The 26972-nt window shown below is 48.2% G+C and overlaps 1 protein-coding gene across 6 annotated transcripts in view; it reads right to left on the reverse strand.

The window, feature by feature from the left end:
* Window positions 1–269: 269 nt before the first annotated feature.
* LOC111844671 (protein phosphatase 1 regulatory subunit 1C-like) overlaps window positions 270–26972 on the reverse strand; it is a 37450-nt gene continuing 10747 nt past the window's right edge. The window contains exons 3-6 of one of the 6 annotated variants that reach the window (XM_072716802.1): window positions 19867–19904; window positions 19554–19620; window positions 1620–1669; window positions 270–929 (exon numbers count right to left, since the gene is read on the reverse strand). In XM_072716802.1, the coding sequence (XP_072572903.1) occupies window positions 915–929; window positions 1620–1669; window positions 19554–19620; window positions 19867–19904 (170 nt within the window). In that variant the 3' untranslated portion in view covers window positions 270–914. The other 5 variants (XM_072716799.1, XM_072716793.1, XM_072716796.1 and 2 more) reach the window with 5 other exon arrangements.

The following is a 26972-nucleotide window of genomic DNA, read 5'->3' on the forward strand; positions in this document are numbered from 1 at the left end:
TATCTGTGTGTGTGTGTTTATGTGTGTAACCCCCCTTTGGTGCCTCTCGTACCAGGCTCGGCCTTGTCTCAGGCCACCTGGAATTTAGGCCCTGTGATATGTGCATGTGTGATCCTACAGTTTCTTTGAAGCTTTGTATTAAATGTGAGGCTTTCCCTGTCTGTAATATGGACACAGGTTTCAGCGGGAGCCCTTTCAGAACCTAGTCTGCCTGATTTAAAACAGAGTCACAGTCCTCCATGTGCTGACAAAAAAGCAAGCAAGGAGCATTCAGAGAACAGACATTTATTTCATGTTAAAAAGGCAGAACATGTACAAAGAGAGTATAAAATGACCCCAGGATAGAGCTGCGAATGAGCAGTAACTCTTATACTGAAAGCCTGTCAGAAGCTGCTCAGGCTTGATGCAGAGCTTGAAGCTGACAGTATGCATTTAGCCTGAACCTGCTGCCTTGTGACAGTTTATCAGGTAGACCTGAGGGCACTGATACCTCGAAGAGGGTTGCATGATGCTGGGTGCAATGCATGCTGGGAAAAAGAGCAACATTCATATGGCTGGGGATCTCTGATGTCTCTCTTTGGGTTAGTTGATTCAAAATGAATCCCAAAAGAACAGATGTGGTTAATACTAATAAACATTAATGGCATTCAGGTCATCACTTAAGGTGCCAGTGGCCCTTCAGTTGGGGGCCCTCTCACTCCCTCCAGCTGGAGAGCAGGGAAAAAGCTCAGAAAAGGCAGAAAAAAAGGGGCCTGGAATCCATTATCGATCCACTGTGACCCACTCAGTGCAGAAAGGAAGCGCGGGGCTGCTGACACTCTGATACTCTTCTAGGAGGCGCTGTCCACTGATGAGCGCCTAAGCACACATATCATCTTCCTCCTCTTCTGGGAATGACGGCTCAGTATGTGTCTTCAGAAGCTTTCCTCCTGACAGAGTGACACAGGATAGGGTCTCAGAGAAGAACTCGCCCTCCCCTCGTGATTTCAGTCAGACAGGCAGCCATGCCAGCACTGCTGTGTGCACTCTTGCTCTCTTCTCTGATTGGGGGTGTCCCCAGGGATAGGTGGCACTGGTCTACAGGTTGGCCGTGGTGTATCCTAACTCTCACTGCCCTCTCTGCCTGTTCTTCCTCAGGTTGTGATTTCTAAATTACTATGCCATCTGCTTGGTATTATGTCTGCTCCAAGACCAAAGGTGAGACTCTGCATCACTGCTGCCCTTGAGTTTTGTGTGAAAACAACTGAATGTGTTTCTGAGCTTAGTCTGAGCAACACAGGTGTGTGGACAGCTGATGCAGCAGAATGACTCCTGAAACCACAACGTAATACGGAGAAACAGCACCGCCATAATGTGGTCCTGCCAGCCACTGGCCATGGACCATGTGACCCGCTCATGAGCGGACAGTACAGTACAATTAAAGGCTCGGTCACTGCTTTAGCTGGGATACCATCATGATAACAGTAGCTGGTTGTAATGGGGGGTCTATGGGGCAGTATCAGCTGCTGGGGTGCTGTGAAGACCCTACCTGCGGGAGCATGAAGCTGGTGCTGATAGGGTGTATCTTTGCACCTGGTCAGGGCCCCCACATGCTCCTCGGGACATGCACCTAACCCCACCTGTGCAAGTGGATGTTGTTTGGCTCCTCCTGGCTCCTGGCACAATCGGCCTAAGTGGGTGAAAGGGCATGTGGGGCAGGCCAAACACAGAGAAACACAATCAGTTGGCCAACCAGCTATTCAACCTGCTGGCTCTGCAGTCAGCAGCCAGCACAATGCTAAAGATGTTAGTGAAGAAACCTGAGGATGTAAAAACACCACAGAGTTTGCTGATCATACAGGTACTGTGCTTACTTAGGCAAAAGAAAATGTTTAAGACTGTTTTCCTGGGTGACGAGTGCATATCTTCCTAGGAAAAAAAACACAACTTACTACTAGAACATATGCAAATAAAAACAGGAATTTCTTCTCTTGTCCAAAAGGTTACCCATATCTAGTTGGGTGGCTAGATCTATTCCTAGCCCTTTGTTACACCATGTAGACTGTGATCTACATTTCGCAAATGACGTGGGTACTGTAAGCCTCCTACCTTTGCTTGATTTAAGCACGGCCTTTGACACAATCACACACCCTTTTCTGATTCAGAAACTAAACCTAGGTATTTGTGAGGCAGTGCTTGGTTTATTTCATATCTCACAGACAGAAAACATCTTATTACCCTATCTGGTTATAAATCATACTTAGCAGGTATCAAGGATGGCATCCACCAGGGCTCTCTTATAGGGTTGCTGCTCTTTATCACTCATCCCGTAGGCCTGATCATTGGTCGCTTCAACCTAAATTTTCACCTCAATGCTGATGACATCCAGATCTACTTCAGTATCAGCTTCACAAACAACCTGCCACTAGCAGATGTCAAATCATGCATTTCTGAAATAAAATTATGGATGAGCCTCAATTTTCTCAAACTTAACAGTGATAAGATGGAGATAATTGTCATTCGGTCAAACTCTGTTGTGTTGCAAAACAAATTGGTCAACATATATAGGATACAGTATTTAATGCTTGTTCTGTATAATGTATTAAAGTGGAGATTCCTGCCTGGTACACTCCACTTAAGCTCCTTCCTTGCGCTGTAATTTATTGGTGTCCATGGTAGAAGGGCCAGTAATACACAGGTTCAGAAAGCCAGCTGAGTGAGCTTGATGAAGGAGAGCACAATTTTACATATAAATATCTGACCAACTAAAATTGGTCATATTGTCAACTGTCCACACACTGTCCATTTTAAAAATTACCATTTGCAACTGCTAGGAAGCCAATGGAAGCCTGAGCCAAGTAGCCAGTAAACCATGTTTCGAATAGAGGTGCAATCGGATCGGCATCACCACCAGTCCTTACCTATTAGACGGATCAGGTATTGGCCATATATGACCGATCCAAGTCCGATACTTACTTATTTAGTTTTCAGCAGTTTCGTAAAAGATAGCTCCTATTTCTTGTTAAATCGATTTGTACAACCAATTGCACAACAGCTCTTTCCCATTTTAGATGTGTTTTTTTCGTAACATTCAATACATTCAAACACTGCCACTCAGTTTTTGCCATTCAGTGGGTGTGAGCGTGGTGACTGCTACCTGCTGAGACGTCATGTGCATAACCTTTGCAGTAGAATGTGAGCATAAGAACATCAGATACAAGGGTGACAATTTGGAAGTACTGCATTTTATGCTTTTAACAACGGTGATTTTCAATCTTTGTAAAAAAAAAAAAAAGTTTTTAGAGGTGGAAGTAGTGTTTAGTGGAAAATCCACTAATGAAATACCAACAAAACTAGTGAAACATACGTATAAATAAATATAGTTTTATATTTCTAAACATTCATGTACAGGAAAAAGAACACTCACATATTCATTTGTTGAGATTAATATACACTATATGGACAAAAGTATTGGGATACCCCTGTTAATTAGAGGAATTGTTTAGTTTTTAATGTTTTGGTTGACTTAAACAAATTTACCTGTCAAGATAATAAAGGTACAAGAGTTTAGTTCTGCTCCTTTGGTCACATCGTCCAATTTCTCTGATCCTACGTATCTCAGACCAGTTATCTCAAAATTAGTGTTGGTTTGTGTCGCCCTTGTGCTTCACTTTTTTCAACTCAAATTTCTTCACAGGAATAGTTGCACAAAATGAAACATCCACTCTTTTCTGGCAAAACACAGAGCTTCTCCCCGATATCGATCTCTGCTACGCTCCAATTTGTAAAATACATACATTTCACAACTAGTTTCAGTGGCTAACGTATTTGGTACAGTAAATTGTACCGCTGAAAAATTTCCATCTTAGCATTCAACATTTTTAGGTAAAGTTAGTTTACTGATTTGTGATTAGTATCTTGAAATGTTATTTTGACATACAAAGTCATTGTGACGTCCAGTTGCACGAGCAGGGAGTGGGGAATCAGGTACAGGAAATGGGAGTCCAAAAATGGGGTTTTATTGTGGAAATGCGGAACAACACGGGACACACTTCAATGACAGACTTAGGGTTACAGACACTGACGTGGACTTAAATACACCAGATGAATCAAACTGAGAGAGAATAGCTGGTCAAAATCGGGGTTGCACATGTGGTTAATAAGGGGGCGTGGCACACAAGAGGTTCGTACATGCAGGTCATGACAGAACCCCCCCCCCCCCAAAAGCGTGCACTCTAGGCGTGCCTCAGGGGAGGCAACGGATCAGACAGGACCGGGGATGCGGGACCTGAAAAACAAAAGCAAAAAACATCAACAGGAGACCAGAAACAGGACGTACACACAGAACAGGCACAGGGACAAGAAGTAGGACAAAACCTGACACAAAACAGTAAACACAGACAGGCAAACCAGAAAGGGAGACAGGGGGAATACCAACCGGAGGGACAAAGGGGCTGGGAGTGAACAGAGGAGACAATGAGGGATGAGGAGCAGATACAGGAGGGATGAAGGAAAAAGGTAGAAAGACAGAGGACAGCGGACAATGGGGACCCCGAGGGAACCCCAGTGGGTGGAAGGCGGCAGCTGCAGGGGCAGCAGTCGACCACAAGGCCGGAGCAGGAGGGGACCTCGGAGGGAGCAAGGAGGAAGCCAGAGGGATAGACAGAGGAGGCGAGGAGGAAATCGGAGGGGGCACCAGGGGAGGCGAGGAGGAAGTCTGAGGGGACCCCGGCGAAGGCAAGGAGGGAGGGGAAGCCGCAGCTGACGATGGCACAGCCACAGCAGGTGAAGGCGCCGTCCACCAATGAGCCTTAGTGGGGAGACCTGCCGGCGACCGACGAGTCGAAATGGGGGAACCCACAGGTGACCGTCGAGGCGCTGGAGGCGGAGCCGAAGCCAGGGGTGGGACCCGACCCCTGCAAATATGTCCTCTCCCCTTCCAGGACATGGACAGGTGGGGACCTGGCCGGGATCGACCACGCTGGGGTGATGGTCGGTGCAACCCCTCAGTGGGGGTCGGGCCGTCATGGACCTCCTCGGGGCCAGGGACTGGTGGTGTTGGACCTGGGTCAGTGGTAAACAGGGAAATCCCCGAGGGGTCCCATTCGAGCTCCTCCTCTCCTTCCACCAAGGGAGGAGGAGTGACAGTCAGGCAGTCTGGAACCTCGGGTGGAGCAGGAGGTGCGGGCAGAGCCGGGATCTCAGGTAAGGCAGGAGCCGGAATATCAGGTAGAGCAGCGTGCGGGAACCGAGGGGGGCGCTGTGTCAACTGCTGGGTCTTTAGCTGCAGGTATGGGTACCTTGGGGCCAGGAACCTCAGACACAAGCTGGTCAGACACATCAGGTACAGGCTGGTCGAGGACATCAGATGCTAGAAGAGCATCGACCTCTGGTGTAGGAATCTTAGGAGGCACCTCTGCAACAGGCGTGGGCCCTTTAAATGTCTGTGGGACCCGTGGGATAGCATCCAAAACTGACCTGCCCCCTTTAAGAACCAGGCGGATTCCCCGGGAAGAGGTGAGCTGCCAACGGGGACAGCTTCGCGGCGGCGATGTGGGCTTTGGGCACCGGTACTCACAAGGCTGCTGTGGCAGCATCTGTGGTGAACCCAGGTTAGAAGCGGCGATGGAGATGGCCCCCAGGAAGATCGTCGGCTCTGCCTCTGATCTCCTCTCTTTCCACTTCTTTTTTCTCCGGTTTGTTTGGGGCAGTGAAGCTGGAAGCACCTCAGAGACAATGGGTATCCACTCTCTGGTAGGCTGCATAACCAGCCGGAGCTGCCTCTCTGTAATTCTGTCCGTGAGTTGCTGGACATTCTCACGGACTGCACGAATTGTGTCCGTGCTCCTGGGTGGGGACATATCACTGAGAAGGGTCCCACTCCGGCTGGCTTAGTCCAACGCTGTGGGGTCCTCCCGGAACTAAGGCTGGTTGAGCCAGTAGACCACCTCTTGCAGTAAACAGAGGCGTTGATCCTCAGTCCACCGCAGTGCATCTTCGCTGAAGTCATTCTGTGACGTCCAGTTGCATGAGCAGGGAGCGGAGAATCAGGTACGGGAAACAGGAATCCAAAAACGGGATTTTATTGTGGAAACGTGAAACAGCACGGGACACACCTCAATGACAGACTCTGACGTGGACTTAAATACACCAGACAAATCAAACTGACATAGAACAGCTGGTCACAATCAGTGTTGCACACATGGTTAATAAGGCGGCGTGGCACACAAGGGGATTGTACAGGCAGGTCATGACAGTCATTGAGAAACTCTTGAAATAATGACTTATTGGCCTGAATAAAAAAATACTTTATTCATTAATACCTATGTACACATTTGTAGATTTGTCTATGCCATGGAAGGTAGTGTGTGTCATGCGCTGAACAGGGAAGCAGAGGCAAGGAGACGTAGGATAAGGGGAATACGGGGTTTAATGAGGGATACACACGAAGGAGAAGGCAACACACAGATCGACATTACAACATCAATGACCGGACTGGGGAAACAAACGGAAACGCAGACTAAATACAATGAACTAATGACAACAATCAGGAACAGCTGGTAAACACGGGGAATCCACATGCGGTTGACGAGGGGGCGTGGCACATAAGAGGAGTGGACGATCGGGGCATGACAGAACCCCCCCCCAAAGGCGCGCACTCCGGGCGCGCCCCAGGGGAGGCGACGGACGCGACCTGGAGAGACAAAAGCAAAAAAAACTCAATGGGGCACAGGGAACAGTATGGACACACAGAACTGGCACAAGGTGGACAACTCAAACAATAAGCCACAAACCACGGGGAATGCAGACAAAGACACCAATGACGGAAACATGGGACCCAGGGACACTAAAGGGGATGATGGAGGGACCACACCAGGGGGCACATAGGGACGAACAGGGGGCATGGGCACAAATGGACGAGAAGGACATACAAAGGAACCGAAAGGGGACAAAGGCACAGAAGAACGAGGATAACATGTGGGGGCCACAAAAGGACTAGAAGACACCGAGAGACAAGGGGGAACCACAGGGGGCACGAAGGGACCAACCAAAGACGAAGGCACTGAGGGATGAAGGGGAAACACGGAGGGCCCGAAGGGACCAGAGGGGAGCAATGGCACAGAAGGACGAGGAGCAAACATGGAGGGCACAAAGGAACCAGAAGGGAACAACGGTGACAAAGGACGGGGAGTGAACACAGGGGCCAAGGGATCTAAGGGCAGGGGGCAACAGGGAGCAGAGGGGACCTTCAGGGCTTGGGAAGTAGGGCACCCTGGGGCAGCAGGCCTCTGCGGGACTGGAACAGGGGTTGAGGGTAGTGAGGATGCAGGTAATGGGGCTGGTGGAGGTGGCAAGGAGGGAGCTGAGGGGAGAGCCATGGGCGAGGGACCCTCAGGCCGTGGAGGGGACACCGGCAGGTGGGCCGTGGCCGACTGAGCAGGTGCCCCAGATGAAGCCGGGGGAACCGGGACCGGGGTGACTGAGGCCGAGGGGACCGAGTGGACTGAGGCCGAGGGAGCCGGGACCGGGGATACTGAGGCCGACAGGTGTGGTGCGGGCGGAGCCAGGGCCGGGACGTCGGGCGCGGGCGGAGCCAGGGCCAGCTCCTTAGAAGGGGGCGCCAGAGCAGGAGCCACGGGTGAGGGGGCCTTGGGCGCCCGAGCAGGAGCCGCAGGGGACACTGCGGGGGCCTCGGGGGACGCCGCGGGGGACACTGCGGGGGCCTCGGGAGACGCCGCGGGGGACACTGCGGGGGCCTCAGGGGACGCCGTGGAAGGCACAGGAGTCACGGGGAGCTCAGGAGTCACGGGGAGCACAGGAGTCACGGGGAGCACAAGGGATGCCAGGACCAGGACCTCGGGCGGTGTAGCAGCAGCAGCAGTCTCCAAGCCAGCAGGGGGAGGCGCAACAGCCGCTGGAGGCACAGGCACCTCTGGGGCCACTGCAGGAACAGGAGGTAGTGCAGCTGGAGAATGGTGACATAGGAACCTCGGGGGCGAGAACAGAGACCTTGGGGGGTGCTGCAGGCGCCACAGGAGCCTCGGGGGGCGCTGCAGACGCCACAGGAGCCTCGGGGGGCACTGCAGGTGCCTCAGGGGGCAGTACGGGGACCTCCGGGACCGCTGCGGGCTGAGCAGGGGCCGCGGGCACCGTAGCAGCAGCAGCAGGGGACTGAGCTGGGAGCTCAGGCACTGGAGTCACGGGGAGCACTGCAGTCACGGGGAGCTGAGGCGGCTGCACAGGGGACTGGGCAGGGGGCACCCACTCCGGGCCAACAGGGGGCGCTGCAGGCGCCGCCAATTCTGGGGGCGCCACAGGAACCACCGCCTCCTGGCCAACAGGGGGCACCGCAGGAGCAGGAGACACAGGCGCCTCTGGGAGCACCGTTGGAGCAGTCACGGTATCCTCTGCTGGGGAAGTCTGCTCCATCCTCAATCGGAGCAACCTCTTCAGGTTCTCCTCCACCCTTCCCAGCTGCTGTGGTGGAGATACCAGGGTGATTGCAGCCAACTCCCCACGCAGCTGCTCCAGGAGCTTGGCAGCCCCTGGGGAACCTCGCACCGCTGGTTCCCCCATCACCCGCCAATACAGGCCCTGGAGGGTGAATAACCTTCTAGCTAGGGCTTCAGTCGTAGGTGAGACTGCAGGCAGGCGAGCCACGGGCGTAGCAGTGGCAGCCGCGACCGCCAACTCTGGGCCAGCATGGGGCGCCGCAGCCGGAACCTCACTGGGCAGCGCGGTATCCATCGGGACAGGCAGATGAGGCTGGACAGGCTGAGCAGGCTGGACAGGCGGGACAGACAGATTCAGTGCCAGCGGGTCGTGCTCATCAGGTGTAACCATCAGGGTTGGCACCTCAACAGCAGGCGCTGCCCCTTTTAAGGACCATGGAACTCGCAGGATGGCATCCCTGATTGCTCTGGCCCCTTTAAGAACCAGGCGAGAGTCCCTGAAGGGGTGAGCTGCCAGCGTTGGCCGTATAGCGGCTGTGTCAGACTCATGCTCGTGCATCAACCAGGTAGCGGTGACATCGGGGGTGAACACAGTTGGGCTCAGGATTGGGAGGCCCAATTACCGGCGGGGGGAGAAGCAGCGGCCAGAGAGACAGCCCCCAGAACCATTGTTGACTCATCAGGGCGTCTCCAGTTCCTTCGCTTCTTCTTACGGCTTATAGTTGGGGACACGTCGGGCAGATCAGCCAGCGGGTCTATTGGCAATCGCCTGCCTGTTTATCTCCGCCACCCGACTTCGGAGCTGCCGTAAATTCAGTCTTACCTCTTTGGCCAGGAATGCATCCTTTGACGGGGAAATCCCTCGCAGGACATCCCCCGTGTGAATTGCCAAGGCACGAGCGGCGGGGTCCTCCTGGATGTCTGGCTGTTGCATCCAGTATACAGCCTCGCTGACTAGCGCGCTGTATTCCATCTCCGTCAGTGGAGGCGTCTTCTTTCACAGTCCAGTCATTCTGTCATGCGCTGAACAGGGAAGCAGAGGCAAGGAGACGTAGGATAAGGGGAATACGGGGTTTAATGAGGGATACACACGAAGGAGAAGGCAACACACAGATCGACATTACAACATCAATGACTGGGGAAACAAACGGAAATGCGGACTAAATACAATGAACTAATGACAACAATCAGGAACAGCTGGTAAACACGAGGAATCCACATGCGGTTAACGAGGGGGCGTGGCACACAAGAGGAGCGGACGATCGGGGCATGACAGTGTGCATGAAGATACTCCAGTCAGTGTTGTCAAAACAGTCCTGGAGTTCAGAGACAGCACAACAGATTCTGAATAAACATGTACAGATTCCTGTACACATTCACAAATTCAGAAATTCTTTTACACAATTCAATTTCATTTTTATTGTCATTAACACAATGTGCGAGCACGTGTCAATAAAAAGAGTGTTGCAGATTCACTAGAACATGTGAGACATAGCGGGACTGTGGAGGGAGATACATAGATTGGACATGTGTTATGTACATTATACATAAATTATGCATACATTATATATAAATTATACATGCAACATAAATTACACATACTGTATTTTAGAAACAGGTAAGCACCGGATGATTTTTATCATGTCCTGACATGTATTAGGTGGGACCAGAGGTGGAGATTTCAGGTCCAAAGAGTACAAATCCAGACCAAGATTTCATTTCCACCACCCAGTTGAGTATAAAAAGTCTCAGTCACAGAGTACTCAACCTCTGGGTGAGACCCATCTCTTCACCTCAAAATAGAAACAGTTTCTACTGTTTTTTTATTTTTTTTTAAACCTTTGAATCCTAGTTAACCTATTCTTTTGAATGTTAAATTTTTATGTTCTTGTCTTCTCTCTCCCACCCCACCCCTCCTTGATGCACCAAGGATCCAGTGGACTACTGCCAGTTTAGAAGAGGATAACTCTTTATGGGGTACAATGTACTGTCACCTGTCACGATTTCACTGTATGTTTGGTCAGGAGGGCTTGCAACATTATTAAAAAAAAAATTGTGCAAGCTACACCTCTGCAACATTGTCCCGGACTTGTATTGCATTTTGGTGGTCCAGCTGACAGGGAGGAAAGAAGCAAAGTTTAAACTTTTAAACTTTGAATAATGTTGTGGGAGGCATTTGCAGTGGACCCTCCCAACCACTCCCACACTTGATCACCATGTTTAAAGACTATGGGTCTATACCATACTGTAGGCCTAATTCTACAAAACTGAATCGTTGCATTGTATTTAGTGCTGTAGGATCACACATGCACATATCACAGGGCCTAAATTCCAGGTGGCCTGAGACAAGGCCGAGCCTGGTACGAGAGGCACCAAAGGGGGGTTAAACACATAAACACACACACACAGATAACAAGGGAGCCCAGCACTCCAACTTTTATTGCCCAAAGATTTATGGACCTACAGACAAGCAGAGTGGACTTCACGGACAGGGGTCCCTCGACTTGGCACACAACCCCCTTCACATACACTCTGCCTTACATATCACTCACCCAACAGACGAACACCCTAAAGGAAGTTTCATTTAAGTTTGGCTTTTGTATACCCTGTATATTGATTTACTCACGACTACTAGTCTCAATATACAGATAGGTTATGTTTGTATGTGTCCTTAGACAATCTTAGTGTTTTGTGTGCCACCCTTATAACCATGTTCACGGAGTATCACCTATTTCACCCCTTTGCACTTGAACACATATAAATTAAAATAAATAGATAGGTATAGCTACCATTGTATGTATGTTCTCATGGTATACCAGAAGAATCTGGAAAGTGAGTGTAACCAATGTGTCCTAACTTTTAGAGAGTCTGCTTTGTTAAAACCCCCCCCTTCTCTTCCAACATTCCTTTGTGGTCCTTATCTGATCTTGGTGGACGGTTACCAAGTTTCTTTGTTTCTACCATGCTATGTTAAAAGAACTGAATTTAGGTGTATCTTATCCATTCTGGAGAAGATGAATTGGCATAAGCCACACCAAACAAAATATGTTGTTTCCAGATGTGCAACTTATATTGTTATTACCACAAACTAACGGCCACGCCTATCTATGGATAAGATGTGCTGTTTGTAATATGAATATTTGATGTAATATCTGCACAAAGTGTAACATCTGTTGAGGTGCAACCCAAAACACCTGTATCCTATACTGATGTGAATCAGTCACATAGATAAAATAATTAATTGTTTAATCAATTAATACAGATGATATGAGGTATGTACCTGTGAAGCTGGTATGGCATGTTTGGTGTCAAACTGATTGTTAATCACCCCTGATTCCAAATCTGGTCAGTGATTACCATAAAAGTGGATGTATCAAAAGTTATAACAGCTTAATGAAAATCATCAGTAAAGGGAGAATCAGTCGGGCCATAAATCCCTAAAGGATTGATACAGACCCCCTTCCGAAAGCCCGCCAAATGGATGGCCAGCCATTGGGCCAGGATTCAAATTCCTGGTCATCCCTATTCATGAACTTTAGACCATAAAAACCTGGACCTCAGAACAAAGCAGCGCAGAGAACAACCAGCAGCAGCGCAGAGAATAACCATCAGCCCGAAGGAGAACATCAGCCCGGGAGACGAGAAGCCCACAAGAACCCTCCGGTGAAGGCCCAGCTGAACAGAGAACAGCACCCAAGACAAAGCTTCACCAGGAGAGAGAATCTAAAGGGACTCCACTCCACTGCTCCAAACGCCGCGCCTTCCTGAGTGCCATCAGCTCAGCAGCTCTGCCATCAACTGCCAAGACACCCCCCCCCCACCCACTCTTCAACCAAGTAAACCAACTTCGTTTCATTCTACAACTTAAGCTGTTCTGTTAACCTGCTATAAGACTTTAGGGTCGTGTTTCCACAAACTGTGCTTGCTTTGCAGAACAGTATTTCCCATTTAAGGTTACTCATTTAAATCCGGTCATTGCATTTTCATAATTACATCGTTTGTTTTATTCCGTTATTTCGTGTTTGTTGTTTGTGTTAGGTGTAATGTCTGTCTTATGTTAGTTGTAGTGTTAGCTAGGAATAAATGCATGTCTTTTACACAACTTCAGCCTCCGTCATTGAGTACTCACACTAAGTTCCTGCCTCTGTGCGATCTTGCTACATGCTCTGAACCTCAAACTCGCCTGAAACATCGTGAGACTCTCTCTCATCGGCCGTGAGGGGGGCTTCGCTACCAATTGTTTACATTACCTGGTGACGCAGCTCGGTGGACGAGCCTTCTAACCCAGGTTACTAAGCGATACTGGTAATTAGTGAATCCCATTTAAGTCTCACATTAACAGACTCAAGGGGATACCGCAATCGAGTTTGGAGGAGCCGACCATTCGGCATAACAATTGATTAATAATCAGCATTAAATAATAATTAATTAAACTTTAATTAATTAAAACATATTGGTGGAGATATAAAAATTTACCTGAGCTAATAATTCCTACATTAATTGGTGGAAGAACACGGGCACAAGGTTCAAACTTTTTGTGAGCACACAATTTAAACTTTTTATGACCGAACGTGCAGTTGAATAAGTGCTACTGTGAACAGGTTGCAAAGTTGAGGATTAATTGCACTCACGGCAGTCCGAAGGCATTTAAGCGGGATTATACGGGCTTATTATTTTTTTTTATTATTCCTATTATTAGTAGTTATTTTCTTTTGTTTTTATTTTCGGTTATTTTATTTTAGGTTTCATTCGTTTTAAACTGCAGTAAACTTAAACCCTATATCTGACGAGATTCTCAGGTATAGCGCGTTGTTTCCAGGATCGATTCGGACGAGTTTCTCCGCTTCTATAAATCCTGGCAGAGATCTCTCTCTCTCTATTAGCGTGCTGGGTGTGCTGGGTGTGCTGGGTGCTTACCATTCGCTCTCTGCTGTCACTGCTTACGATCGTACAGTTTGTCAGAACCGAAGGGGAGTTCTCAGCAATTGGATGCCCAAAAGCGCGCCAGCCCGGCTGCACCTGCTGACTCATTAAGGGCAAGGCTGACAGGTACCTCATGCAGTCATTACAACTTTTGAGCAGGACCTCGTCTAGGGCGAAGTTCAGGAGAACAGCCCTAGCTTGGACTCTCAATCGGTTGGGTGACACCCGAGTGCCGTCGCGCCGTCTCTTGTTCGAATCAGGGCCAAAAGTGCGCCCGATAAGCTGAGCCCACAACCCTCACCTGAACCCACACCAGACAATGCCCACAAACTCCCTCAGATGTCAGCCCCAAATGACACTCAACAGTCATCGGCCTTCCCTACCAGAGATATTGGGATAACTGAAGAAGTCCCACCTCAACCAGAAAGAGTGGCTGACTCAGGCCTGGTAAGAGCACCTGATGTCGCCGTCACCAACACAGAGCTTGATCAAGGGGATGAGCTCCCACCAGTGCCTGACAGCGCTGTCCTGGTTGTAAGCTGTGACTCAGAAGAGCACCAACCCTACTGGGGTGATGCCTCACCAATTCCTGACCAGGCCCTTGTGCCACAGCTTCTGGGTGACCTGATGGAAAGGGGGGTAGCCAAGAAATTCTACCTCTCCATCACCCTGGAAGATGTTCTCACCCTCGAGACCCTCATCGACACTGCAGCAGACATCACCCTCATGTCAGCCAGTCTCTTCTACCAGGTACAGCACCTAGCCGCCCAGAAGAACAAAACCCTCCAGCCGAGGAAATGCTCTTTGGACGTGCAGGCATATTCAGCCGTGGGCACCAGGATGGATCACATGATCCCCCTCAGATTGTCTGTCGGCCCCATGGATCTCATGCACCCTGTATACATTTCCCAACTTGAGTCCATTCCTCTCCTCATTGGGAAAGACTTGCTGAACCGGTTTCAGCCGTTATTGGATTTCCAGCAGTTGAAAATGTGGGCTCAAGTCAGAGAACCGCTGCCACTGGGGACACCTGACACCACCTCACAGGAATGTCAAACCCTGGCTGCCTCCTCAGACCTTACTCCACACCATGGAGGATACCCAACTGGAGAGCACTGTCGTGACACAAGAGACCTATGCCAGCATCATGCCTCCTTCCTGTGCGGGCTGGACCCTACCCCGGGATCCTTCCGTCCCAAGATCAGGAAAGGCATTCGGCTCCAAGGCATGGAATTCCCCGATGTGCTGATGACCATGGGGGTGGAAAAATCAGCCATCAACCAGAAGCTGTACAATTAGCTGAAGAGTAGTGACCCTCCCGTGCCTCATGTCAGCAAAACCTCAAGGTTCCCACTGAGCATGGACCCGGAGTCCACCACTACAGCCACTGGTGTCTGCGCCCTGGACCTTGTCTGGAACAAGCGAGCCCTGAAACACTGCTTCATGGTCGTCCCAGACCTCCCACATTCAGTGTACCTCGGTGCAGACCTCCTGGTCAGGTTAGCCGTTCAAGTGGACACAATCAACAACGTCCTTTGGACCTCCTTCAGGGGACAAGCACCCCCACCTGAAGTGACCCTAGACAACCTCTGTTTGGGACAAACCATCCCAGAAGCATGTGCCATGACCACTGAACACACCACGACACTCCCCGCCTACACAAAGAGCATCTCGATTCACATAACCATGAAAAGGGGCCAGACGTTAAACCATTCCCTGGCCTTTTTCCAGCCATCCACACAAGCCACGGAAATGGGGTTAACGTTGGAAGCCACACCGCTGCTGGAAGTCACATCCCGGACGGCATACGTGCTGTTTAATAACTGCACAGCAGCCGACATCACCATACCCAAGAGGACTACGGTGGGATGGCTCATCAGCTAACAATTCCACGACTTTGACTTGACTCTCCCAGTGATCGGCCAGATCCCCACCAATTTGCTGCCGGCCCAACTGGACAGGGACCGTCTGTTTACAGTACCGACTCAAGCTATCACCATCGTCTCCTCAGTGCCGGTGACAAAAGAGGCTGTGTGTCGCATTGAGCTTGCTGGTGATCAACATCTCACAATCCATGCCATAACCACCCAGCCAGACGTAGTACAATCACCTAGCATGCCGATTCCAGGAGGGGCCTGCACAAGTGCACTCAGGGAACCCTACTCCGGTTTTGACACGGAAGTGCAACAAATCCTTGCAGAAGCCGATGCTATCGACAATGAGGGAGATCGACAACAGCTTCGTCAAGTCATTTACAAGTACAAGGATTTCTTTGCCAAAGACTCCCTGGATTGTGGACTGACGGACATCCACATGGTCCGCATCCCCACCTGGCCTGGGGCCCCACCAACCTTTGTAAAGCAATACAAGATACCCATTGCATCGTATGAACCCATACAGGACATCATTGACTCCATGCTGGAAAAAGGGATCATCCGACCGTGCAATAGCACTTACTCGGCTCCCATCTGTCCAGTTCTTAAGCCAAATGGAAAATGGCGGCCCACCATTGACTACCGCAAATTAAACCAACAAGTTCCCCTGTCCCGTTGGCCCATGACGCAACTGGACCAGGAACTGCCTAAAGTCAGAGGCGCCAAATTCTTCTCAACCATGGATGTGGCTTCAGGATTCTGGACTATCCCAGTCCACCCCGAGGACCAACATAAGTTAGCCTTCACTTTTGCCAACAAACAATACACTTTCAACCGCTGCCCTTTTGGATACGCTAATTCACCGGCCGAATTCAACATCTTCCTGAACAAAGCATGCCCTGATGCCCATGCTCGAGGGAACCTCATCTACGTGGATGACATCCTCATCAGAAGCACCACAATGGAAGAGCATCAAGCTGAAATCGACCATGTTCTGGAACAACTAGCGAAGGCTGGTGCCAAAATCGCCGTCCGCAAAGGCCAGTGGTGTAGAACTAGAGTCAACTACGTGGGTCTACTGTTTGGTCCAAATGGTATCGAACCTCAATACAGCCGTACCCAAGCCATCCAGACCATTAAGGCACCATCGAACCTGACAGAGTTGCGTAGTTTCCTCGGCGTCTGTAACTACTCTCGGCAGTTCATGGAAAACTACGCCGATGTTGCCAGACCGCTAACTATACTCTTGAAGAAGGATGCTCCATTCCGGTGGTCCACAGAACAGGAAAACAGCATGAAAGAGCTGAAGCGACTTTTGTGCTCAGCCCCTTGCCTAGCTTACCCTAACCCAGACAAGGAGTTCTATTTGGAAGCGGGCTTTTCAGACCACTGCCTTAGTGCTGGGCTGTATCAAACCTACGACCAAGATAAATGCGTGGTCGCATATGCCAGCAAAACCCTTCTGGCACCAGAGCGCAAGTACTCTGATTGTGAGAAAGCACTGCTCTGCACTGTCTGGGCAATAAAGCATTTCTCCAACTACATTGGAGGGCAGAAGTCCTCACGACTACTAGTCTCAATATACAGATACGTTATGTTTGTATGTGTCCTTAGACAATCTTAGTGTTTTGTGTGCCACCCTTATAACCATGTTCACGGAGTATCACCTATTTTACCCCTTTGTACTTGAACACATATAAATTTAAATAAATAGATAGGTATAGCTACCATTGTATATATGTTCTCATGGTATACCAGAAGAATCTGGAAAGTGAGTGTAACCAATGTGTCCTAACTTTTAGAGAGTCTGCTTTGTTAAAAACCCCCCTTCTCTTCCAACATTCCTTTGTGGTCCGTATCTGTTCTTGGTGGACGGTTACCAAGTTTCTTTGTTTCTACCATGCTATGTTAAAAGAACTGAATTTAGGTGTATCTTATCCATTCTGGAGAAGATGAATTGGCATAAGCCACACCAAACAAAATATGTTGTTTCCAGATGTGCAACTTATATTGATATTACCACAAACTAACGGCCACGCCTATCTATGGATAAGATGTGCTGTTTGTAATATGAATATTTGATGTAATATCTGCACAAAGTGTAACATCTTTTGAGGTGCAACCCAAAACACCTGTATCCTATACTGATGTGAATCAGTCACATAGATAAAATAATTAATTGTTTAATCAATTAATACAGATGGTATGAGGTATGTACCTGTGAAGCTGGTATGGCATGTTTGGTGTCAAACTGATTGTTAATCACCCCTGATTCCAAATCTGGTCAGTGATTACCATAAAAGTGGATGTATCAAAAGTTATAACAGCTTAATGAAAATCATCAGTAAAGGGAGAATCAGTCAGGCCATAAATCCAAAAAGGACTGATACAGACCCCCTTCCGAAAGCCCGCCAAATGGATGGCCAGCCATTGGGCCAGGAGTCGAATTCCTGGTCATCCCTATTCATGAACTTTAGACCATAAAAATCTAGCACCTCAGAACAAAGGTGCGCAGAGAATAACCGCCAGCCCAGAGAAGAACATCAGCCTGGGAGACGAGAAGCCCACAAGAACCCTCCGGTGAAGGCCCAGCTGAACAGAGAACAGCACCCAAGACAAAGCTTCACCAGGAGAGAGAATCCAAAGGGGCTCCAAACGCCGCGCCTTCCTGAGTGCCATCAGCTCAGCAGCTCTGCCATCAACTGCCAAGACACCCCCCCCCCCCCCCCACTCTTCAACCAAGTAAACCAACTTCCTTTCATTCTAACAACTTAAGCTGTTCTGTTAACCTGCTATAAGACTTTAGGGTCGTGTTTCCACAAACTGTGCTTGCTTTGCAGAACAGTATTTCCCATTTAAGGTTACTCATTTAAATCCGGTCATTGCATTTTCATAATTACATCGTTTGTTTTATTCCGTTATTTCGTGTTTGTTGTTTGTGTTAGGTGTAATGTCTGTCTTATGTTAGTTGTAGTGTTAGCTAGGAATAAATGCATGTCTTTTACACAACTTCAGCCTCCGTCATTGAGTACTCACACTAAGTTCCTGCCTCTGTGCGATCTTGCTACACGCTCTGAACCTCAAACTCGCCTGAAACATCGCGAGACTCTCTCTTATCGGCCGTGAGGGGGGCTTCGCTGCCAATTGTTTACATTACCTGGTGACGCAGCTCGGTGGACGAGCCTTCTAACTCAGGTTACTAAGCGATACTGGTAATTAGTGAATCCCATTTAAGTCTCACATTAACAGAGTCAAGGGGATACCGCAATCGAGTTTGGAGGAGCCGACCATTCGGCATAACAATTGATTAATAATCAGCATTAAATAATAATTAATTAAACTTTAATTAATTCAAACATATTGGTGGAGATATTAAAATTTACCTGAGCTAATAATTCCTACAGCACCTTCTGGCCAGACAGTGACTGTCTTTACTGGCTTGACCTGTTTAATGAGGGGTCTTTAGGCTGGGGTCAGGAACAGGCAAAGGTGGTCGGACTGCCCAAGGTAAGGGCAGGGAGTAGCCTTACATGAGTCTTTAATGTTAGTGTAAAGGTGGTCTAGTATGTTTTGTGCTGCTGGAATTTACCCACAGTCCATGAATAGCTGACATAATATCACACTGCAAGGTTGTTCAGCAGGACTAATTATGCAGTTATCGGCATGATTTGCACCGCACCGCATGTATCTTTAAGTAGTGTAAATTAATATGTGAATTTGTGTGTTTAAGGGTTTAAGGATACTGGAGTTTGTAATACTGACTATTTGTCACACAACCCTAAATAAATATCCCTAAATAAATCATTATCCTGAGAAAGTTTCTCAATATTACGACATTCATTTTTTTGAGATAATGAGTCATTATTTCAAGAAAGTTTCTCATTATTTTAAGAAAGTTTCTCATTATTTCGAGATACTAAGTTGTTATTTCGAGATACTAAGTTATTTCCAGAAAGTCTCTCATTATTTCAGGAAAGTATTAAGTGATTATTTCGAGATGTTTTATTTCAAGATATGAAGTCGTGATTTCAAGAAAGTTTCTCATAATAATGACTTACAGGATCTTTTTTATCACTTCGGCTGAGATGTAGTGGATGAAAACAGCTGTTCCATTCACAACACCTTAAACTTCTCATACAAAACCAGCATTACAACCAGCAACATGGTACAAATATGCTGGACCATGCCTTCACACCGACTCCATAGCATGAGCTGCAAAACCAACCACCTAAAAGCCCAGGTTAGTGGTACAGGGGTGAGGAGAAGTTGGGCCTACCTGAGCCCAGAGTTAGGGAGGTGCTGCTGGCGGGTGTGAGGGCTGTACCTCTCATGGCTGGTGCCGTGTAGACCCCATACTTCCTTTGTGCCCTGCAAAGCTCGCTGGATGGGGCCTGACATGGGGATGATGGGCAGGTTCTTAACAAATGCCATTTCAGTAACAAAACCCAGACTTCACTAACAGAAACCTCATATAGTACATGATAGCTAAATGTAAAACAGGTGCTTATAGCTGGCATTTCCAGTTCAGCACAGGACGGATATGTTGTGTGTCACATACATCAAAGGAGAAATCAACCACATCCAACCACACAAATGATCTGTGAGATCAGCTATAAAAGTGGACATGAGGGTCCTACCTCTCCCAGATATTCTGTCTCCCGCTTGTTTCCAGTTTCTGGAAGAAATAGGTAGATTAATAAAGTCCAAAAGATTTGCTGATGTCAACTTAATTCAGCATTAAACAACACAATCACCACCCAGAACACCCATTCTTGCTCTGGATGGTGATGTTAGACTAAGGCATCAACATTGGATACTCCTCTTTATCTGAGAGTGTTTATATGTGTGAACATCTTCTGGTTCACACTCAAAAGAGCTCTATAGGCTGAAATCACTCATTTGCAGGATAGTAAGTGATTATTTTACATGATTGTTCACAGTAGAGAACACGAGTAACCTACCACCATTTAGTACTAATGCAGCGTTGTCTATGACCAATATATGTATAACTGAGACTGATGTAGTACAAAGCCTAGTTAGGCTCAAAATAAATAAATCACAGGGCCCTGATGGCATCTTACCTATAGTTTTAAAAGATATGAGAGATATTATTAGCCAACCTTTACTGTTTCAGAAATCCTTATCTGCTGGTTTGGTACCTTCTGATTGGAAGCATGCTAATATAACACCCATATAAGGGGATAGAAGTAATCCAGCAAACTATAGGCCAATCAGTTTAACTTGCCTAACTGGAAAAGTAATGGAAGCTATAATCCAAGTGAAAATGGTAGATTACCTGGATTCAAATAACACTCTGAGGGATAGCCAACATGGATTTAGGAGAGGTAGATCCTGTTTAACTAATCTATTTGAGTTCTTTTAGGAAGCTATGATCACAAAAAGGCCTATAATATGATCTACTTAGATTTCCAGAAGGCCTTTGATGTTGTCCCCCACAAACGGCTCTTGCTTAAGCTAAAAGCTGCAGGGATTTTAAGAACTGTAGCATCTTGGATCGAAAACTGGGTAACAGACAGGAAGCAGTGGATAGTTATTAGAGGCACAATGTCACAGAGTCCCTGCGTTCATAGTGGGGTACTGCAGGGTTCAATTTTAGGACCACTGTTGTTCCTAATTTACATTGATGATATTGACAAATACCATTGACCAATACATACAGTAAATTAATTAAATTTGCAGATGACAACAAGGTGGGTGGTGTAGCAGATACTGAACTAGCAGCATAGAGGCTACAACGGGATCTTGATTTAATTAACGACTGGACTGATACCTGGCAGATGAAATTCAACATAGATAAATGTAAGGTAATCCATGCAGGGACCAGAAATATAAAGTCCAGATATTTTATGGGTTCCACTGAAATAAAGGTAGCTGATTATGAGAAAGACCTTGGTGTGTATGTTGATGCTTCCATGTCCCAGTCTCGCCAGTGTGGGGAAGCAATGAAAAAGGCCAATAGGATGTTGGGTTACATCTCTTGGAGTACGGAGTTTAAGTCAAGGGAGGTGATGTTACAATTATACAATTCCTTGGTAAGACCCCACCTAGAATAGTGTGCGCAGGTTTGGTCACCATGCCTTAAAAAGGACATTGATGCCTTGGAAAGGGTGCAACCTAGGGCTACAAGAATGATTCCTGGTCTTAGAGGAATGTCTTATGAGGAGAGGTTAGCTGAGCTGAATCTGTTTAGCCTTGCACAAAGGAGATTAAGGGGGAACATGATCCAAGTATATAAGATTCTAACAGGTCTGGATGCTGTTCAGCCAAATGGCTACTTCAGTATTAGTTTAAATACTAGAACTCGTGGCCATAGGTGATAATTAGTTGGAGAACGTTTTAAAATGGATTTGAGAAAGCACTTCTTTGCACAGAGTGCAGTTAAAGTATGGAATAGTCTCCCTGTTAGTGTAGTGCAAGCTAAAACCCTGGGTTCATAAGAACATAAGAACATAAGAACTATACAAACGAGAGGAGGCCATTCGGCCCATCGAGCTCGCTTGGGGAGAACTTAACTAATAGCTCAGAGTTGTTAAAATCTTATCTAGCTCTGATTTAAAGGAACCCAAGGATTCAGCTTGCACTACGTTATCAGGAAGACTATTCCATACTCTGACTACACGCTGTGTAAAGAAGTGCTTCCTTAAATCCAGTTTGAAATGTTCTCCCGCTAATTTCCACCTATGGCCACGAGTTCTTGTATTTGAACTAATGCTGAAGTAACTATTCGGTTGAACAGCATCCAAACCTGTTAGAATCTTATAGACCTGGATCATGTCCCCCCTCAGTCTCCTTTGCTTGAGGCTGAACAGATTTAGCTCAAATAACCTTTCCTCGTATGACATTCCTCTAAGACCAGGAATCATTCTTGTGGCCCTACGCTGCACCTTTTCTAAGGCCGCTATGTCCTTTTTAAGATATGGTGACCAAACCTGTACACAATATTCTAGGTGAGGTCTCACCAAGGAATTGTATAATCTTAGCATTACCTCCCTTGACTTAAACTCCACACACCTGGAGATGTACCCCAACATCCTATTGGCCTTTTTTATTGCTTCCCCACACTGGCGAGAATGAGACATGGAAGCATCAACATACACACCAAGGTCTTTCTCATAATCAGCTACCTTTATTTCAGTAGGTCCCATAAAATACCTGTACTTTATATTTCTGCTCCCTACATGGAGTACCTTACATTTGTCTATGTTAAATTTCATCTGCCAGGTGTCAGCCCAGTCACTAATTAAATTAAGATCCCGCTGTAGCTGCTGAGCCGCTAGTTCAGTATCTGCTACACCACCCACCTTGGTGTCATCTGCAAATTTCACCAGTTTACTGTATATATTGGTGTCTATATCATTTATGTAAATTAGGAACAAAAGTGGTCCTAAAATTGAACCCTGCGGTACCCCACTATGAACGCAGGCCCACTGTGACATCGAGCCTCTTATAACTACTCGCTGCTTCCTATCCGTTAACCAAAAGTCAGAGCTAGATAAGATTTTAACAACTCAGCTATTAGTTAAGTTTTCCCCAAGTGAGCTTGATGGGCTGAATGGCCTCCTCTCGTTTGTAAATTTATGTTCTTATGGACATCTGTTTTTTTTTTTATTACTAAACGTTTCTGAATTTGAAAGAAAGTCATCCCGTTACTCCTGACATCACATACTAATGAGAGATCTCTGGCATGTCCTGGAAACGATAAAGATTTCATACTAGTGAAGGAATTTCTCACACCTGCTGTTTGGGTGGGTTTGGAGCATGGTGTTGATATGAAGTACCATTAGGATTAGTCAGCTGGCAAACGTGACAAATATCTAACTGACAAAAACATTTCACAGCTGTCTGATGAAAACTGTGAATGTCCACTTTTTGATGATCGTGACTTTTTACTGTAGAGAATATTGCAAAACTTAGAACAATGCTCTCACTTCAGGATGCAAAAAAGCGAGTACACGCCTTTATAATAGGGTTGCTACCTGTCCCGGTTTTCCTGAAATTGTCCTCTTTTTTGAGCAACTGTCCTGGAAAATTTATATTCTTTCCCGGGACACAAATTGTCCTGGTTTTTTGAGAAAATGAACATGCACTAAGAATTTCATCCATCCATTACCTTCCACTTGTCTGGGATTCGGGTCGTGGGGGTAGCAGCTTCAGGAGAGATATCCAGACCTCCCTCTCCCCAGCTAACTCTACCAGGTCTTTGGGGGGGATTCCGAGGCGTTCCCAGGCTAACTGAAAGATATAATCCCTCCAGTGTGCCCTGGGGCCTCCTTGCTGTAGGACATGCACGGAAAACCTCTCCGGGTAGCCGCCCAGGAGGCATCCGCACCAGATGTACAAACCACCTCAACTGGCTCCTTTTGACGTGGAGAAGCAGCGGTTCTACACTGAGACTCTTCCGAATATCCGAACTTCTCACCTTATCTCTAAGGGAGAGCCCAGACACCCTGCGGTGAAATCTCATTTTGGCTGCCTGTATTCGCGATCTCATTCTTTTGGTCATTACCCATAGGTCATGACCATAGGTAAGGGTAGGGACGAAGATGGACCAATAGTTCGAGAGCTTTGCTTTCCAGCTCAGTTCTTTCTTAACTACGACGAACCAGTTAAGCGCCTGCAAAACTGCAGACACCACTCCGATTCGTCTGTCCAGCTCTCGATCTCGCCTACCCTCACTCGTGAACGACACCTGAAAGATACTTGAACTCATCCACTTGAGGCAGTACCTCCTCCCTGACCTGAAGAGGGCAATCCACCTGTTTCCGGCTGAGAACCATGGTCTCGGACTTGGAAGTGCTAATCCTCATCCCTGCCGCTTCACACTCGGCTGCAAACCACCCCAGAGCATGCTGGAGGTCCCCAGCAGATGAAGCCAACAGGACGACATTGTCCACAAAAAGCAGCGAGGCAATCCTGAGGCCACCAAACTGGACACCCTCAATACCCTGGCTGCACCTAGAAATCCTGTCCATAAATATTATAAACAGGACCGATGACAAAGGGCAGCTCTGGCGGAGCCCAACCCGCACTGGGAACACGTGCAACTTATTACCGGCAATGCGGACCAAACTTCTGCTCCTTTCATACAGGGACCGAATCGCCCACAATAGTGGACCCCGAACCCCATACTCCCGAAGCACCCCCCGCAGGGCACCTCGGGGAACCCGGTCGTAAGCCTTTTCCAAGTCCACAAAACACATGTAGACTGGATAGGCAAACTCCCAGGCCCCCTCCAGTAACCTCACAAGGGTATAAAGCCGGTCCAGTGTTCCACGGGCAGGACGAAAACCAAATTGTTCCTCCTGAATCGGAGATTTGACTATCAACCTCACCCTCCTCTCCAGTACCCCGGAATAGACTTTCCCAGGAAGGCTGAGAAGTGTGATCCCCCTAGAGTTAGAACACACCCTCTGGTCCCCATTCTTAAATAAGGGGACCACCACCCCGGTCTGCCAATCCAGCGGCACTGTCCCTGACCTCCACGCGCTGTTGAGAAGGCGTGTCAGCCATGACAGCCCCACAACATCCAGAGCCTTTAGGTACTCCGGGTGGATCTCATCCACCCTTGGGGCCCGCCCACCACGTAGCTCTTTAACCACCCTGGCCACCTCAGCCCCAGTGATGGGCAAGTCCACTCCAGCCCCCTTGGGCTCTGTGCCCTCAGATGTCTCAAAGGTAGTACTTGTAGATGTATCTGAGGTAGGGTTGAGGAGGTCCTCAAAGTATTCCTTCCACCGCCGGGTGATGTCCTCAGGTGAGGTCCACAGCACCCCCTCCCCACTATAAATAGTAGGAACTAGGAGCTGCTTCCCCCTCCTGATATTCCGGATGGTTTGCCAGAACCTTTTTCAGACCGACCGAAAGTCACTTTCCATGGCCTCACCAAACTCCTCCTATGTCTAGGTTTTTGCTTCCGCAACCGCCCGAGCCGCGTTCTGCCTGGCCTGCCGGTATCTGTCAGCTGCCTCCAGAGACCCCAGAGCTAATAATTCCCGGTAGGCCTCCATCTTCAGCTTGACAGCCCCCCTCACCTCTGGTGTCCACCATTGGGTACAAGGGTTACCACCATGACTGGCACCGACCACCCTGCAGCCACAGCTCTATACGGCCGCTTCCACAATGGAGATCCGGAACAGTGTCTATTCAGAGTCAATGTCCCCAACCTCCCCTGGTATGCAGTTGGAATTCTGCCGGAGGTGTGAGTTATAGCTCTGGTGAACAGGAGCCTCTGCCAGACATTCCCAGCAGACCCTCACTATGCACTTGGGCCTACCAGGTTTGACCGGCCTGCTCCCCTGCCACCTGAGCCAACCCACCACCAAGACAGAAGGCCGCAGGTCAGATGATACGATTATGAAATCGACAATCGACCTGCAGCCCCGGGCGTGTTCCTACCATGTCCACTTATGGACACCCTTATGCTTGAACATGGTATTCGTTATGGACAAAACATGCATTGCACAGAAGTCCAGTGACAGTACACCACTCGGGTTCAGATCAGGGAGGCCATTCCTCCCAATCACCCCCCTCCAGGCCACACTGTCATTGCCCATGTGAGCGTCGAAGTTCCCCAGCAAAACAATGGAATCCCCTTGTGGCGCGCTAACCAGGAAACCCCTCAGGGAGTCCTAGAAGGCCGGTACTCTGATCTGTCATTTGGTGCATAAGCGCAGATGACAGTCAGAAACCTATCCCCGACCCAAAGGCGCAGGGAGACAGCCCTCTCGTTCACTGGGGTGTTACGTGCCGCTGTTTTACCCCGCCTCCATATCCGAACTCCGCCCACGACCATGCCCACTCGGCCTGCCCTAGCTCCATCTCCACCTCCGGGCCCCGCCTTCGGTTCCCGCACGTCGTCATCACTTCCGTCCGGCGAAGGATAACAGCCGGACAGAGACACACTTCGGGAGCTTAGCTCATTTTCTTGGATTATTGTTAGATTGCTTTCTTTGGTTTGGATAACTCGTGTATGACATTTTGATTCCTTGGTTTACGATTCTTTGCCTTACCCCTTTTCTGTACTTTTGCCCGGTCTGCTTGACTTCCTGGTTATCGATCTTTTGCTTGTTTTTGGTTTACGTCTTCGCGCGCCCCTCAAACTTTGATGCTTTGCTGTATGTATGTTCTGTGTGATTGTTTGGTGCATAGGGAGTGATTGCCGGTTTTGGTTTGGAACTTTTTGTGAATGCTTTTTGGATAGGGAGTGAGGAGTAGCACTTGTTAGTTGGTTTTGGTTTTGCACTTAGTTAAGTTAGAATTGGGTTGTGTTTTGTAGTTGGGTTTTTGTTTCTTATTTTGGCGATAATCACTCCTGAGTCTTTCTGCACCTACACCATTTGTTCTGTGTCTGTCTTGCGTGAATAAAATATAAAAACTATAAAAATATCCCCTTTGTCCACGTGTGTTCCCTTGTGCACCACACCCTGTGTTTCCCTTTGTTCCCCATTCCCCGTTCCCCTCCTCTGTTATGCCCTAACCCTAGACTAGGGTCGTAACAGGGGTAAACTACATTGTTAATGCACCGAGCTGTGAGGCCACCAGTAGCCCCACCCCTGTCTGGCGCCGCTCACCTGCCGCAACTCCAGAAGAAAAAAGCGCCCAGCCCCTCTCCAGGAGATTGGTTCCAGAACCCACGTTATGCATTGAGGTGAGCCCGACTATATGTAGTCAGTATCTCTCAACCTCATGCACAAGCTCAGGCTCCTTCCCCACCAGAGAGGTG

The sequence above is a fragment of the Paramormyrops kingsleyae genome, chromosome 1, assembly GCF_048594095.1.
Source record: "Paramormyrops kingsleyae isolate MSU_618 chromosome 1, PKINGS_0.4, whole genome shotgun sequence".
Classification (NCBI taxonomy): Eukaryota; Metazoa; Chordata; class Actinopteri; order Osteoglossiformes; family Mormyridae; genus Paramormyrops; species Paramormyrops kingsleyae.